The 15965-nt window shown below is 43.7% G+C and overlaps 1 protein-coding gene across 1 annotated transcript; it reads right to left on the reverse strand.

Moving 5' to 3' along the window:
- Nucleotides 1–6800: 6800 nt before the first annotated feature.
- On the reverse strand, nt 6801–14869 carry trhra (thyrotropin-releasing hormone receptor a). The gene is made up of 2 exons (XM_068730079.1): nt 13618–14869; nt 6801–10254 (listed from the first exon to the last, which is right to left on the reverse strand). Exons 1-2 carry the CDS (start codon nt 14434–14436, stop codon nt 9811–9813), a joined length of 1263 nt encoding a protein of 420 aa, XP_068586180.1. The 5' UTR covers nt 14437–14869; the 3' UTR covers nt 6801–9810.
- Nucleotides 14870–15965: the final 1096 nt, after the last annotated feature.

The raw sequence follows: 15965 nt of genomic DNA on the forward strand, positions 1-15965 counted from the left end.
AAAAAAAGCCACAAATCACTGCGGCCATAAAGAGCTGGTATGTGGCGTTTGAGCGGCACAACCTGAGAGCATCCTCGCAGATAGGAGCTAAATGACCTGCGGCGCAATACACATCCATATGACACTTTTCACATGTGAGGAACAGAATCTAGAGCGCCAGCTGAGGAAACACAGAGGCCCTCCTTGTCCTGCAGCCCCGCACAGAGAGAGAAAACAGTTGTGAAACAGTCCAACCCGCAGGTGTCTGCTGCTGCTGCTGCTGCTGCTGCTGCTTTTATGACCGTCTTGATTAATCTCACTGTTCATATAGTTCTCTGAAATACCTCGGTCGTGGATAATTACCCCGCTGATCGTTGAACACCCACTTATTTGCAATTATTTGAAATTGGGCTGGATGCAATTGCTACATGTCTAATTTGTAAAATGCACCGTCTTGCTGGTGAGGATGACCCTCGGTTGGATTAATTACTTACTTAATTGCACATCTACTGTTTTTATTTCTAGGCATACTGTGGCGTTGCTCTGGATGGCAAGGGTCGTCTGTCGGTTGGTCAGCACGGCACTTTGGCCCAGAATGAAATATCCTCAGTTGTACTTTTATGTTTTAGCGTTAGAGTGCTAATAGATAAAGCTTAAGATGGAGAACATGGGGAAACTGTATACTTGCTAAACAATAGCACAGCATTGTCATTGTGAGCATGTTTTGCATGCTGACGTTAGCGAGTTTTGTTAAAGGTGCAGAATATCATAAAATAGAATCTACCTTCCTTGCACTGAAGACATTTCATAGAAACATGGTTAAAACCCAGCTGTTGTAGTTGACTAAGTGATTTTCTGTGTCACGATTTGTACTCACTGTCTGATAAGGTAATTGTTAGTTTATTCCATTCATTTCCCATTCTTGATCATGTAAACATCATATCTTTGTAGGGCTATTGAAAAATAGTTTGTAAAAAATATGCCGGGTGCCCAAAAGGTCGAGGAAGCCATTTGTAGGCCAGACTTGTGTACAGTCAAAGTCTAGATGCAGCTTCCATTTGCTGGCTGCTTTGGATGCCTTGTAATAGATTTCCTGGGTCCTAAAGTAACTGCAGAGAAGGTTTTTGTTCTGAGAAATGAGAGAAGCAAAAATTCACTTCTCCAATAATGTAAAGAATGACACCATGTGATCACCTTCCTCTTCACAGTGATGGAGTGACTGACTTATAATTAGTCTCACATTTTGTTTTCTATTGAATAGGAGTGAATGAGGAATGAGCTTTGGCACAACCGATTTCACGTAAAAAGGAGAATATAAAAGGTGAGCACCTTTATGAAATTCTCAATACTACACTGTATATTAAACGCATTGCTCAGCTTGTAATTTGCGCTATTGCCTCGTCGTCCAGGTTACGGTTGGACACCGCAATATTCCCTGCATTTCAGTGCTAATTTCACAGAATTCGTGTAACCGTGCTGCATCAACGATACTCTTGCAGTAATCCTCTCAACAAAGCCGACCTCTAGCTTGAGTGGCTCATCTGACAAAAAAAAAAAAAATTGGTTTCAGCTTCCTCCCCTCCAGCTTTATCGACCGCTGACATGTTTCAGAAAGGTTGCTCTCCTGTGAGAGATTTCCTGGGGCGCCTGAGAAACGAGCTGTGATTACGCGGCTTCTTTCACGCCACGGTCTTTCTCTCTCTGTTCCCAATTTGATTGGCTGAGGTGACGGAAACGTTGGCCTGCGTGGGTTTTATTCCCCCCCTCTTCAGTCAGGTTTCTTCATGCCTCACTTGGGAGCGCCGTCTGCGTTCCGTACGGCTTTTTGTCTTCGAGCCGTTTCTGCAGATTGACTTGATTGACGATCACGCGGGATTGATGTGTCTTTTAACGACAAACAAATCACGCAGGAGCTTGACTGTTACTGCACAGAGAGACTCACGTGAGACTAATCTCTCCTTTTTTATTTTAGTGCGAGGATTATGAATTAAACTAAAAGCTTTTGTCCTCGTACAGAATAACGGCTCGGCAATAGTTTAACGGAACACTTGGCTGAAGTTTCATTCATTGCGGTTCATGCAGCGTGATTATTTTTGGAAGTTATTCAATTTAGACTTTGAAACTTTACAAGATGGATTTGTTTTCTGCTGAGCCTTGAAAACAAACACATATAAGCAGATATCTAAAATACAGAGGTAGTCAGAAATGTCATTTATACTTGTTCTAATGTCGTACTTTGGACTTGTTTTATGTATTTTTTGCAGTGTTTTCAGTCACTGATGGAGTCTCAACGTGATCAAAACTAATGCCTTTCATTAGTGTCAAATCAACCCCCTCTATCTCACTCCAAATTCCATTGAACACATTTAGTCCAAGTCCAAACCATCTCACTGGTGGCATTCTGCTCTGCAATAAATGAATCAGGATTACTGTATGACTTTGTTAGTGTATTAAGGTAAACTAGCTGATGCTAGCACTTTTGGGTTTGATAAGGGATCCTGACACATGAAGTTCTCTATACAAGGTCGATCATTTCGTTCATTAGCAAAAGCCTCTAAGCTCTGCCCCAATCACCCGCATTCAAATGGGACAAAAGAAAAGCAACCTCATTTTCAAAAATGGAACCATAATAAAACAATTGTTAGTGATTTTGTTGCAGTAGTGCATCATGTTCACGTTCCCATAAAATGGTTTGTTCAACATCTTGTATGCCGTTTTGATGAAAGCCATCAGTTTGCTCACCTCATGCATTGCAGGGTCAACTTCCTGTTTGATGCTTGCCCCTCCCACCTACGTTGTGGTCAAACCAATGAGAGGATGCAATTTGATTACGCGGTTTCACAGATAACAAAAAAACTTTTTTCGCTTTTTTTTGGCAACAAACCTAAACCCCGTTTAGTTATTCTGTCAAATTTTGACCGTGTGTCCAAATCAAGAAAGTGGACGTTTGAATAGGCTACATGTAGAGGAGGAACGAGACAAAGAAGACGTGAGAAACTGCACCAAAAAAAAAGCAATAAATTGCGACTAAAGGAATACTCCTGAGTCGTCAGACTGAAAGGGAAGCAATTGCAGAGTGTCAGACAAATGGTCAACCCCATAATCCCACGAGGTCTTTTCCTTTCAGCCAATCAGCAGGTAGGTAGTAACACACCGCTGCGCTTTGAGCGAGAACACCAGCAATCCCTGCATGGCCATGACCTCCCTGTGATTGTCTGCTGTGTAAGTTATAGCGATTCAGCCCAGTATAAATCAGCATTTTTTTTATTTATTTTTTATCTTTTTGGCATTGAAATCTTTCGTGAGGCCATAAACCAATGCTTCTCGCGACATAATATTTATGAAATGGCGCCATTCGTGATTTACATTTTTTACAAACAAAAATGTGTGGCTCCAGTTTCACTTTGGCTTTCTGTTTGATCCTATGTGTGTTGAGAATTCAGAAATATAAAATATTAAACACTAGTGTTATGAGAAGCGATTTATATACATTTTTCTGGAGAAAAGAGCTCCTACGTCTGAAATAATGATGTCAGAATGGAAAATTCATAATAATCATGAGAGATAATTATCTCTGCCGCTTCAATAATTCCCACCCCTACCATTAAGATTCTAATGCTGTGTTTTTTTTTGCTCTCGTTCGGGGGTGTTTTGGCGTGACGGTAACATTGAAAGCAGCCACCTCTGATCCCGTTAATGTTGTCAATGAGCAAGCCTCGCAGGAACGTAAGCAGAGCTGATGAACAGGAAACATGTTGTTTCCTTTTGTTCTCGCTCCGGCATACAGGGGGGCTCAAGAGCTCATCCTAATGTAACCATTGTGTGCCGATGCGAGACTCGGTGAAGTCGAGCGTAGACGTTCTTCTGAACAAGGGCTTCTTCGCTGGAGTGCAGAATGTTTCTCGCTGAGCTCATATTTAAAAAAAACAATTTGAAGAAAACATGTTTGCGTTGGTCGGCTTGGATTGTGTTGATGAACGCCCGGCGGGATCAGACGATTAGTACCGACAGACTGAGGTTGAGGGAAACGAGAGCCCTCTCTCCTCATATGTATGCACATCACGGTCCGACCTGGTTGACATGAAGCTCTGGCGTAACTTCAGACAGGAAGACTATACTCATGCATGCCTAAGCCCATAGCTTATTAACCATACATCTGCCGTCAGTCCTCATGCAAGCACACATTATTTCCTTGTTGTTGTTGTTTGGGGCTGTCGATCATGATATCAGCTGTCTAAGATCAGCTGGTCTCTAGCCAACAGCACAACGACACAAGGACATCGTTAGCCTCTATCATCTTGCCGCTGTCTGTCTTTGAACGTCTCTCTACCTTCAGTAGTTCATGCTGCCGTTGCGCAACCCTCCACCTCCCCATCTCCGCCCAATCTTCATCAGATTCATCATCCTCATCATCCTCATCAGCCTCCATCACCACCAGTGTCTGGACTCCACGGGGGGGGGGATTTATATTGTTGCCGCTCAGGGCGATCGCAACTCGATCACAAATCTCCTCGTCGAGTTCAAGCGCCAAAGAATATCTGTGCAACTCATTAACGCATCATCTGTCATAATAAATGTTAACTACTAATCATTCACTTGTCTCTCCTGGTTGACACACAGCTAGCAGTAAAGGTATAGTATTAACAAAGCAGCAAACAACTGTTTGCTATGTAAAGACAGAGTGGAGTAATGTCTAAATGAGCTTCTCCCTCTTAGTTATAGGGCCGTTACTGCTAAAAACGCCATCCGGACCCACGGCCGGTGTTGTGAAATAAAAGCCCATTCAAATCTTCTCAATCCAAGATTAATTGCGTGGAGAATAATGGCTGCATGAATCGACAAGCATGTAAACTACTGCAGAGAAGGGGGAAAAAGAGGCATGATTCACAGCGGGAGCGAATGGTTGGTACTAGAGGAAAAGTGTTCATCAACGCAGCGATATTCTTTTCTCGCATCACTTCTCCGCTTGCTCCTCGTTTTCAGAAATGTTCAGCACTCCAAAACGGAAAACGGGGGGGGGGGGCTGGAAGGCAGAGGCGAGCAAATAAATAAGGTTCAGAGAGTCGGGGCCATTTTCATTGGAGCAGCTGCCCACCGCCGAGGCTATTATTCTGATGTCTCGCCCACTTCAGCCCCGCTCAGTGTCTCATTTGTAACCTCTGGATCTCTGGCCGGTAAATGTTTTTTTTTGCCTTCCGCAGGATAACCGGATGGATTTGTTAAAAGGGCCGGACATGCATGGTTTAATGCTGAGCGAAACCGGTGTAGCTGGTACCTCCAGCGTGGCATTATCCCATTTAGTGGAGCGTAATCACAGCCTGCTGCGTTTTCAGCAACCTTGAATCGGACCCACAACAAACAAGTGTCCATGTTGCACGTAATATTTCCGGCCCGCTGGAAGGTCCCGCTCACCCGTTTCTCTAATGGATCAATCATGTTTCCACGCAGAGTGCAGCGCGACCCACATCTGATGGCTCTTTAAAGGTCTCTCACACACACAAGAGGTTGAGGGTACATCTGTTGCTTGAGCACAAATGCACCGTCTGAATGGTAGCGCCGACTGCACAGCGCAGGACATTTGAGTCACCATAACTCGACGGCAAAGTAGAGATTTTAATCTCGTTTGAAGTCTATGAATATGGAAAGATGAAAATAAGAGTGGGAAAGGTTGTAGTTTAATTCTGACCTTGTGGAGTGTGACTTCTTTTATTTTGATATACGAGGCAGATAGGAGTCCACTGCTCCGCGTCTCCTGAGCCAGGGTCCGAATATACAATATAGTTTAGTTTCTTTCAAATATCCAAATGATATGCAGATCACGATATAAGTGTACATGGGCCTGGATGCCTCTTTATGTACGTGTGAGGATTGTAACGCTTCCCAATTACTTATTTGTGCAAACGTCATGCTGTCATAGAATAGGTATCCATTAGTTTAAAATACCAAGAGGATACGTTCCCAGATTGCTACCCACTTATTCCTTAACGTTTCAGTTGAAACGGCACTGACTTAAACCACCAAAGCAACAGATTTAAAAGTCATTTGTTTTATAAATGAAACTTTTGCAAACAGCTGTGGGGAATTTGTGTTAATGGGTATTTGTGTGCAAACACTGTGTAACCTTTTTGTGTAACAAATACCACTTTCCTATCAACATGCGGAGGGAATTCTGAGTATTTTATGGTCATATAAACAGGTTCTACCCTGAAAGTGTGTGTGTGTGTGTGTGTGTGTGTGTGTGTGTGTGTGTGTGTGTGTGTGTGTGTGTGTGTGTGTGGCGTTCAAATGTACGGCTGGAGGGCAGCACGCAGCAGATGAAATGTTACAGCAGTCGTCAATTAGCGCCTCTGCGTTCTCCTCCAGCACATTAAGCTCTATAGCATCACACGGATATTTACCGTAATATATTCTCCGGGCTTATCGCCTAAACCAAATTGAGGGAGGTTTGACGAGTCAGATATTGCTTTTAGCTGAACATAAATTGCGCGGGGGTGTCATATTGTTTGTGATAACAGCACAGTTGGCCTCCGATAGCTTCGGTTAGATGAATTTGTGTCACCGCACGCTGAGCGACTTCAAAAAAAACGAAGCCATCAGCCGCTGTGATCGATGACCCCGGTGCGGTCGCAGCTCCTACAGAAAGCTATATGTGGCTGATTCATGGCGTTTGTGGGTGAGGCAGCTTCTTTAGTCGCTGCTGGCAGTAGATCAGTAGAAGCGGAGGTGCGGGGAGTTGGAGGTAGGAAAAGAGAGATAATGTTACGAGACAGGAAAATGTACCAATAATGCACCATCCACGAGGCGCTGCGATTACCGTCTGTGTTTATTATGAGCAAAGAACGATACAAAACGACCCGTCAAACAGCAAGAGCAGAAGACAGAAAAGCCACCAGACAGAAAACGTAACGGCAAACAATGACGTAAATACATCAGGTATCACATTTTTTTTTTTTTTTTTGTCATCTTCACCTCACAAAAGCTTGCTTAGCGTATACATGCTGCAATCTGAGCACCGTGCACAATCAGAAGACGTCTCCATCACAGCTGCTTGTTGATTTTTTTCCCCCCAAAATAAAATGACTTTCAACTGAGAACAAAGAGAGGAATTAATAAAAAGTGCACAAAGGAGTCACTATACGATACAAACCACAGACTTCAAACCTTTTTTTTTTTTTTTACTTTTCTATTTTCTCACATATTCAACTTCGAGGCCCATTAGCTTCTACTGACTGGTTTGAAATTGTAGAAAACACGCTGATGGAACAATAGATCAAAACAAGGTTGTTGTTTTTTTCTTCTTTTTTTTCTTCTTTTTTAAATGCACTTGCTGGCACACATTTGAAAAAAACACAATATTGAATTAATTTCACATAGCACTGCACAATCAATTCCAAGCAACTTTACAGTGTTGACAGAAAAGCTCAGTCTGAAGCAGGCGTGTCTTTCATTTAGTTTACTCGGTATTCATTCCCCTCTGAGTGCTCCTCAATTTATACATATACCGAGCTCAAACTAGCAGCAGACACTTCCTCTTTTAATAGCGGGGTGAGCTATAGCTATATAGATACTGTGGACTGCACCGAGTGGGGTACTTTAGTCGCACTCTATTTACACGGTCCGTCATCGCTCCGTGGGCTTTTTTTGCGGAGCACATAGATCAGAAAAAGCGCTGCACTCTGCAGTCTCTGGCAATATTAAGTTATCTGAGCCTTTGACGAACAGCCTCTCCGTCTGCACACCAGCGTTACCCCCCCCCCATCCCTCATAATTATACATCGGCAACTGACCTTTGCAGGCTCCTCCACGGAGGCCCCAGTGGTCGTCTTCACAGTGACCAAAAGCAACAAGAGGCGTTGGTGTGTCCGTCCCCGTTAAGACTAAAGTCCCTGCGGAAATCATCAGAGCTCAGGAGAGGGGTTGTTTTTTTTCGATGACACAGCAGGTTTAAATGAGCGTCTGTATTATCTGTCCTTTTTCTTGACTAGGACCTTCTCAAAAGGTCGCGTAATTCCATGTCGGCGCTTTCTCTCGGGAGCGGGATTAAAAATGTTCACGGCTTTGTTGCATTTGGATTCATCTGAATGACATGGTTCCTGGTGGGGAGAGGTTCGTGAACAAAGAGGAAAGACTACTGCTACGAGTGAAACCTGGGTACCACTGAGATGACACGGTGTCCTAGGGCTGGGCGATGAAAAACACAGATTGTGATAGAAAATGTCCGTTTATGGAAAATTAGAGACTTTGATATCGTGTGGATGAACTAAGATTGCTTGACAGCATGCTATGGCAATCCCAAAACAGAAACCAAACTATTTCTAACCGGTCTTATGTTGCATGCAAAATGGCGTCATTTACACATTACGTATTAATCATTTGAATCGCAAAACTTTACTCAACGACAAAAGTGATTAGAGTGAATTACGTTCCCCGATACTTTCCATCCTTACTGGGCCCTGTCCATCACTGACTCTAAACAACTTTGAAGCCTCCACACCCGCCGCTCATTACATCTTATGTATTTAACACGTGGAGGGAAAAGAAAACGAGACGTCGTGGCGGTTTAGCAAAGCTAGCTAGACGTTAGCCCCGCTACGCATGGGTTCTCGTTAGCAGGGCAGCTAATACGACACAACGTGCGCACAAGAAAGCTCTTAGCTTACAAGGAGTTGCATTTCTTTGGGTGGAGGCTATCCACTTCCCCACACCTTCCAGCGCCGCGACCAAGCTAGCACGTAGCTGCCCAGTCCGTCCGCTTAATGCACAGTGAGGCCAAACTGGTACCGCCCCTCTATCAAAGAACACTTCCACGTGGGAAACTTTTTTTGTATTCACACAGAAAGCGATAAGCCACAAAAACTTTTTAATGGTAAAGAGCTGCTGTGGATAAACAGGGAATGGTCAGTGGCGAGGCGTTGCTTTGACTACCGAATTTCCACTGCATGGTACAACACGACTCAACTCAACTTGCTTGGAAGCATTTACAGATACTGTAGGTCGATGTGTACCGTTAACGGGAAGACGGATGCTAATTTAAACCTGCAGCATCACCCTCCCCCCTGATCACACACACACACACACACACACACACACACACACACACACACACACACACACACGCTTGTACTCTCACCAGTAATTTAGAGCCGCCGGCAGGAACCAGTAAACGGGACCCTCAACAAACTGTAACATTATCACACTGACGAACGTAACGGACCCCAGATATACGCTCCATGGCTGTAAACATTTCACACAGCGGTGATTCAGAGGGATAGACTGACAGGACTGAACGTTTATTTTAGTATAATTTAATCACTTAAATAGATATTACGTCTGCAGATTAAAATAATTCTTCCTTCATTTGTTTTCTCTTCAGCATCCTACGAGTGAATCTGGAGCTCAACAAAGACTTCATAACTCTTGATAAATACCAATATAAGTATCGTGATTTAAATATTTTGCCGTAGCACTCGGCCCCATGATATCCATTACTGAAGCGTCTCTCTGTTTAGCGTCTGAATCTGTTTGTAGGGGAGAGGAAGAGGGAGGCGGATGGAAGCAGTTCGCTTCAATTTAGTTTCAGTTTGCTTTATCAGTTTATTAATGGACTGTATTTTTTTTTACAAGATTCATGAAAGTTCCCTGCATTCTTTTTATTTGTCTTTAAAATGCTAACAGCTCATCAAATGGCATCCTATTGTGCTTTCGGCAACTTGAATTGAAAGGGGACGGTCGGGGTATTTAACACTTCTTTAAAATGTCCCATTGGCGACTGAACCCATTCTGCAGCTCTCTCGCTCTGTTGTCCTCCTCAGGTGGAAAGTTTGTTCTCAGTCAGGCTTTGACATCGCTACCTGACAGGGAAGGCTCTGCAAACGGTCTCTTCTTGGCACTTGGCAGGACGCTGGCGGGTAAGAACCGCTCTGTCGGCGCGTTCAGCTCGTCGTCCATTTCTGTAGCGAAGTGGTCGGGACTTTCCCCGTTGGACGTCTCCTTGATGACGCTGTAGGTCAGCGCCACGCTGTAAGAGGCTGGCTTCTCCGTGCGCTGGGGGCCGTAGTGACACAGCTTCTTGAAAGCGGCGCGGAACTTCTGGGACATGGCGTTGTAGATGACCGGGTTGATGGCGCTGTTCAGGTAGATGCAGAGACGGCAGAAGAGCAGGAACCAGGTGTCCAGGTAGGCCTTGTCCAGGAAGGAGTTGACCACCACCAAGGTGCGGTAGGGCATCCAAAGTAAGGCGAAGAGGACCACCACCACAGCCAGCATCTTCGTCACCTAGTGAAAGTCAATCACGCGTTAAGAAAACAACAAAAACAAATCACATGAAATTGGACAATTGATTGACCTTTGAGGGGTTTTCATGCACATGGAGTCTGTACACTATGAGGCCTTTCATCACAGCAGACCTGGTGTTATTGCACAATGCCAGGAGCCAGAAAATAAACCAGATAATTGGAATTCAGCCATCACTCATTTTGACATGTGAATGAAATGAGATCCTGTTTTGATACTATTTATGCTCAGCATTTTTTTTTTTTCTCTCCAGTCATAGCCGTTCAGTGTTTTTACATACCGCCTCTAAAAATTGTCGTTTGTTGGTGGCGGAGTCCACCTTTTTATCGATTCAAATCATCTACCCACGCACGAAGCATTCAGAGGAATTCAATTGTTCCACCGTTGTATTTCTGACAAAGTAGCAACGCAACAAGTGAATTGTGGGACCTGAAGTATTGAACCAATCTGCACCGGTAACCGCGGGATCAACCAGGACCGAGATTTTAAGGATTACAACTTTAGGGTCGGTGCACAAGGGGAGCCGTCATGCCCAAGAAAATAAAAAGTCATTTTCACCGAGGCTCTCTCCACCGGGGCAGAGGAGTGATTATTGACTGGGACAGTGTCTCGTCTGTGAACACAGCTGCATCTCCACATGAACACTTGACTTGAGTCAACTTGAGTAGGTTTAATGAGATTAACACGGAGCAGCCACGCTCCTGATCAAATATTGATGGTGTGACTGGAATTCTGGTTGGATTAAATGAAAGACAAATTCAGAAGTGCTGAATGTTCAGTTTGGTGCTCCTGGAAAAAAAAAGGGCAGCACTCTGTAAATGATTGTCTTTTTTGATTTTTGAAGGACCTGCTGATGTCACACGTTCATCAGAAGAAGACATTTCACCATGTGTCCTCCTCAGTGGGATGTGTTCAAGAGCAACAAAGTGCTCAAATCAGATCCTACAGGCCAACCAACCCAAGAAAAATACAATATTCATTGAAAAGTCAAATGAAAACTGTTGGACTGTACTGTACACCCAGAGGCAATTTGTTTCATATATTTTGACTCCTCACTTACTCCTGCTGATTACTTTCCTCTTAATTTGGTCCTCACAAAGATTATCTATCTATCTATCTATCTATCTATCTATCTATCTATCTATTCAAAAATTGCATGCTATGGGCTCCCAAACCAAATAGGTGGCAGGTGGTGAATGGGTTGTTTTGAACCTAATCTATCATTGCAGTATGAGGACTTCTTTAAAGCACATGTGCGGTCTCACATTTCGTCGTGTTTTTGTCAACGGAGAAATTGAACCCCATAGACGTGTCAGTCCTTTGTCATAAATAACGAAACTGTCACAGCCTGGTTTTTCCCCCCCCCACAATTTTGTTTTGGAGAAAACAAACATGTCAGATTACAGAGTTTTTTTTGTGTGAAGACTTTTATGAAAGATAACTGCGAAGGAGTTGTCAGGCAGGAGATTAATGTTTGCAGGTTGGACAATGTGACCATAAACACACCAAGCTGTTCCTCGGTAAATACTTAGAAACCACCCTGTAGGTATCATAAAACACTCATTAATTATTAAGATGCTGTTAATCAATTTCCAACAAGGAAGACTGATCAGGCAATTTAACAAAGCCTGGATTTGTTAATACAATTACCAGCTGATAATCCGGTAATTAAATTGAATGAAATGAAATCTTCTCCATATGTATGTTGCGTCGTCTCGGCTGCAGTCAGGTGAGGATAATTAGATTGGATGGGGGGGGGGCGCTGCCAGCGTCATCAGTGAGAGAAATACCCAATCCTGCATCCTCATTACGTCTTGACCTTCAGGTAATGCAGTAAAGTACATGGCAGATTGCACAGAAAACGTATGTGTTTGTGGGTGTGCATCAGTCAAAGATTTGTACTGATGGAGGAAAAGCCAAAAGCCTATTTGAGTTGGAGTTAACTGATTAGAAAATCCAATAGAGCATGTAGCTCCCTCAGGGTACCACACCCCCTGTCACTCCAAGGCCTCTTCCCGTGATCTGACAAACAAACGCCTCTCCCTACTATCTACCTGTGTGGCTGTGCCTTTTAGAGAGTTCTGTTCCATTTTCAACAAAGTGGAAACTCTTTGCCCTTTTTTAAAAAGAGGGAAGATGAGGATAAAACAATGTCTTGGTTTAGTGCACATGTGATGAGCGAGAGTCCTTTATTTTTGATAAGAAAAGTGTATTTGTCAAGCATGCGCATAGACACTCACTGAGCAATGTAATTCAAGAGGCGGCTGCACCGCGACCTCTCACTATAAAACCCTTTTGTTTGTCTTATCACTTTTGTCAATTCTTTTCGACGAGATGAGTTTGTGCTTCAGGGTTTAAAAAAAAATAAATATCTGCTCTGTTCCACTGGAAAAAAAACAAGAAACAAAAAATGGGTTCCAGGTGCACTTCATTAGACTGAATCTGAAAGTAAATGAGAGTTGGCAGCACTTTGATGCACTGCATATCAAAAAGTGAGTAAGTAGTGGAGCTTGTCAGCTGTATCATTGTCAAAAAATTAAAAAAAAATTTGAATAGAGAGTGCATCTTTCTGATTAACAGTCCGTTTGGGCTCCTGGAGATCCAATGTTCTCTTTAACAGCTCGACAAAAAAACAAAACATACTTCACATTGTTTTATGACACCTCATGACTCTAACCGGCCTCATGAGCATCGATCATAAACTAGAGCATGAACTGTACTTTATAGGCATCGCAAGTCTGCAAAATCTCACATCAGTCTATGAAGATGTCTGTTATTATAATTTTGCAGCTGGGAGTTAAACCTTTCTAGGCTCTAATTGACCCCCAAAGATGAGTGACGTAGCTTCTGCCAATGACTTTTCAGCAAAATGAATTCATCTGTTCATCCTTCATCTGTTCATCCACTCACAGCCCATATACAGTAACCTCTAAAATGTCTTTTCTACTGTTTCAACAACACTTGGCAGAGAGGAGTGTCAATGTACTGCTTGTGTACTTAGCTTAATGCATGTCAATGTCAAAGGAAAAGAAAAAAATATAGTACTTAAATGTTGATTTGGCAATAATAATAATTACCATTACATCAGTGGATCTGTGAGACCCACAAAAATAATAAAGTAAAACACATGAATGCGTTATGTTTAGTGGGATCAATATGTGTATTAAATGTGCCCCAGTGTGTGGGTTCAGTCATAATACCTGTGGTCGGTGCGTAATACACTTTTCTTGATAATCACATACTTGTGTGGCTCTCACTCTCTCTCACACACACACACACACACACACACACACACACACACACACACACACACACACACACACACACACACACACACCTACACACCTGTCTGCGGGAGGCAGCCGTGGTGCTGCTGGAGGAGCAGCTGCCGATCATCCTCCCCCCCTGACCCGTCTCCTTCTTCCACTTCTTGGTGCCGCCGCCGCCGCTGGCTTTGGGATCCGAAGGCAGCGGGTTGATGAAAAGTATCCGCGCGATCAGTCCGTACAGGACCGCGGCGAGCATGAGGGGCAGCACGTAAAACACCGCGAAGTCCGTGAAGTAAATGGGCAGGTAGTAAGTCCTGGACACCTTGTACGCGCAGCTGAGCAGCACCACGTTGTCGTACGCCGACGTATTGGTGTCGGACAGAAAGAGCCACATGACGCAGTAGACGGAGGTGAGACTCCACACCACCATGATGATCTTCTTCGCCCTGGACAGGGTGCACAGGAACTGCGCCTTGATGGGGTGGCAGATGGCGATGTAGCGCTCCACGGTGAAGGCGGTGATGGAGCACGAGGACGCGTTTATCCCCAGGTACTGGAAGTAGGTGATGCCCAGGCAGCCCGCGTAGCCGAACACCCACTGGCCGTGCAGGGCGTCGGTGATGTTGGGCAGCCCGGCGGCCGTCAGCACCATCAGGTCAGCCGCGGCCAGGCTCACCAGGTAGCAGTTGGTGGGGGTCCGCATGTGCTTGGTGGTCAGGACCACCAGTATGACCATCACGTTGCCCACGATGCCCAAGCCGCATATGAGGGACACCAGGAACACGCTGGCCACTTTGTATTCGACCGTGTAGTCGGTCCAAACACCCAGGGTTTGATTGTCCTGCGCCAACGTGCCGTTCTCCACAGTCACGTTGACCATGGTGAGGTTTGCCATCACGAACAAAACAAAAAAAAAATATCACACCAGGCGGGTCACACTAAATCACAAGAACTCATTGCAACAATAGGGCCCCCTCCCCCTGGCACCAGAAGTCCAACGAGCACCAAATCCTTCCCCAAAAAAACTTCATTTCATCCTCATGTAATCCGGTCAAACTGGCTCCCTTTTCTTCTCCACCACGCACAGTTTCTGGTACCGCAGAGACTCCTTTTCCCCACGCACACATACTAGACCATGAAGCGGAGTGAGGCTCGGTCGCCGGTGGAAGTTTGCAGAGATGGCTGGAGAAGGTGTCGCCGGCAGCTCTGCGCTCTGCTCACCGTCTCTCTGCTCACTCAGTGCTGACTGCGAGCTTCCTGCAGAGCCTCTCTGTGAGGTCACCGGCTCCCACCGGGACCCGCGCGCGTCTCCTCTCCTAATGTCAGCGCTGAGGGAGCTCAGATGGGTTTTTAGTGCAACTGACGTCTACATGCTTGATCACTGTACAGTTTGTTTTTGTTATATGATAAAGGATTACAAACATCATTCAACGGTATAAAAAATGGGTTTATACATTTCTCCAAAATTGTGAAAATGTATTACAGCCTATCATTATAAGGTGTTCATATACGCCAGTATATGCTTCAGTAATAGACCAATACAAGACACCTGCATTATAGAGTGTGATAGTGCCTGCTTTTTTTTATTAATTGATGTAAATTAACCAATTAAACTGCTATACTTCTACTGGCTGTATATATTCTGTTTCAGCTTGTTTCAACGCTTCATTGAAGCTACTGTATATGATACTACACCCATATTATATTATAACCAATATATGATATTGTAGAAGTTTGCATCATTTTATACACATTTTTGCCAAAAAATTTGGCCAGACACATTTGGTGTTTTGGAATAATGTTTGGTTTGGAGTTTGTACTGACTGACCCACGGGGTAATCACATAATAAACTCTCAAAGATTCATATTCACACTGATGATATAGTCGAAAATACATCATGTAAAAGTAAAGTAGAGCATAAAAGTGGAGGGAAAAAGACAATTATCTATAGAATAAAATCCAAGTCTACACTATACTGAACTCAATGTACAATGTTGAGGAGCTTATACTTTACTCCACTATTTTACCCCATACATATATTTGACAGCTGTAGCTTCAAGTCACCATGCAGAATACAATAGTATATGATCTGTGTCAAAATAATTGTTAATTAATAATAATAATTGCATTGTTAGGGATTAAACTACCCAATAAAATTATTACAATTAGCTTCACCTCCATTCGCTACAACGTCAACATTCTGCTTGAACATGAATGCAACCATAATACGAATTAATAAGATGATATGTAATAACATATCAGTCACGGGGGGGGGGGCAGTTTTCTGCAGGTCATATTTTAAGTATATTAAGCTGATAATAGTTCTGTACTTTTACTAAAGATTGTGTATAAATACTTTATCTTGTAATGGAGTATTTACACTGTTATACTGCTACCTTAGATATTATGAACACAGTAGGACA

This window comes from Cebidichthys violaceus, unplaced genomic scaffold, assembly GCF_023349555.1.
Source record: "Cebidichthys violaceus isolate CVI_PGR_0920_01 unplaced genomic scaffold, fCebVio1.0.p SCAF_49, whole genome shotgun sequence".
Lineage (NCBI taxonomy): Eukaryota > Metazoa > Chordata > Actinopteri > Perciformes > Stichaeidae > Cebidichthys > Cebidichthys violaceus.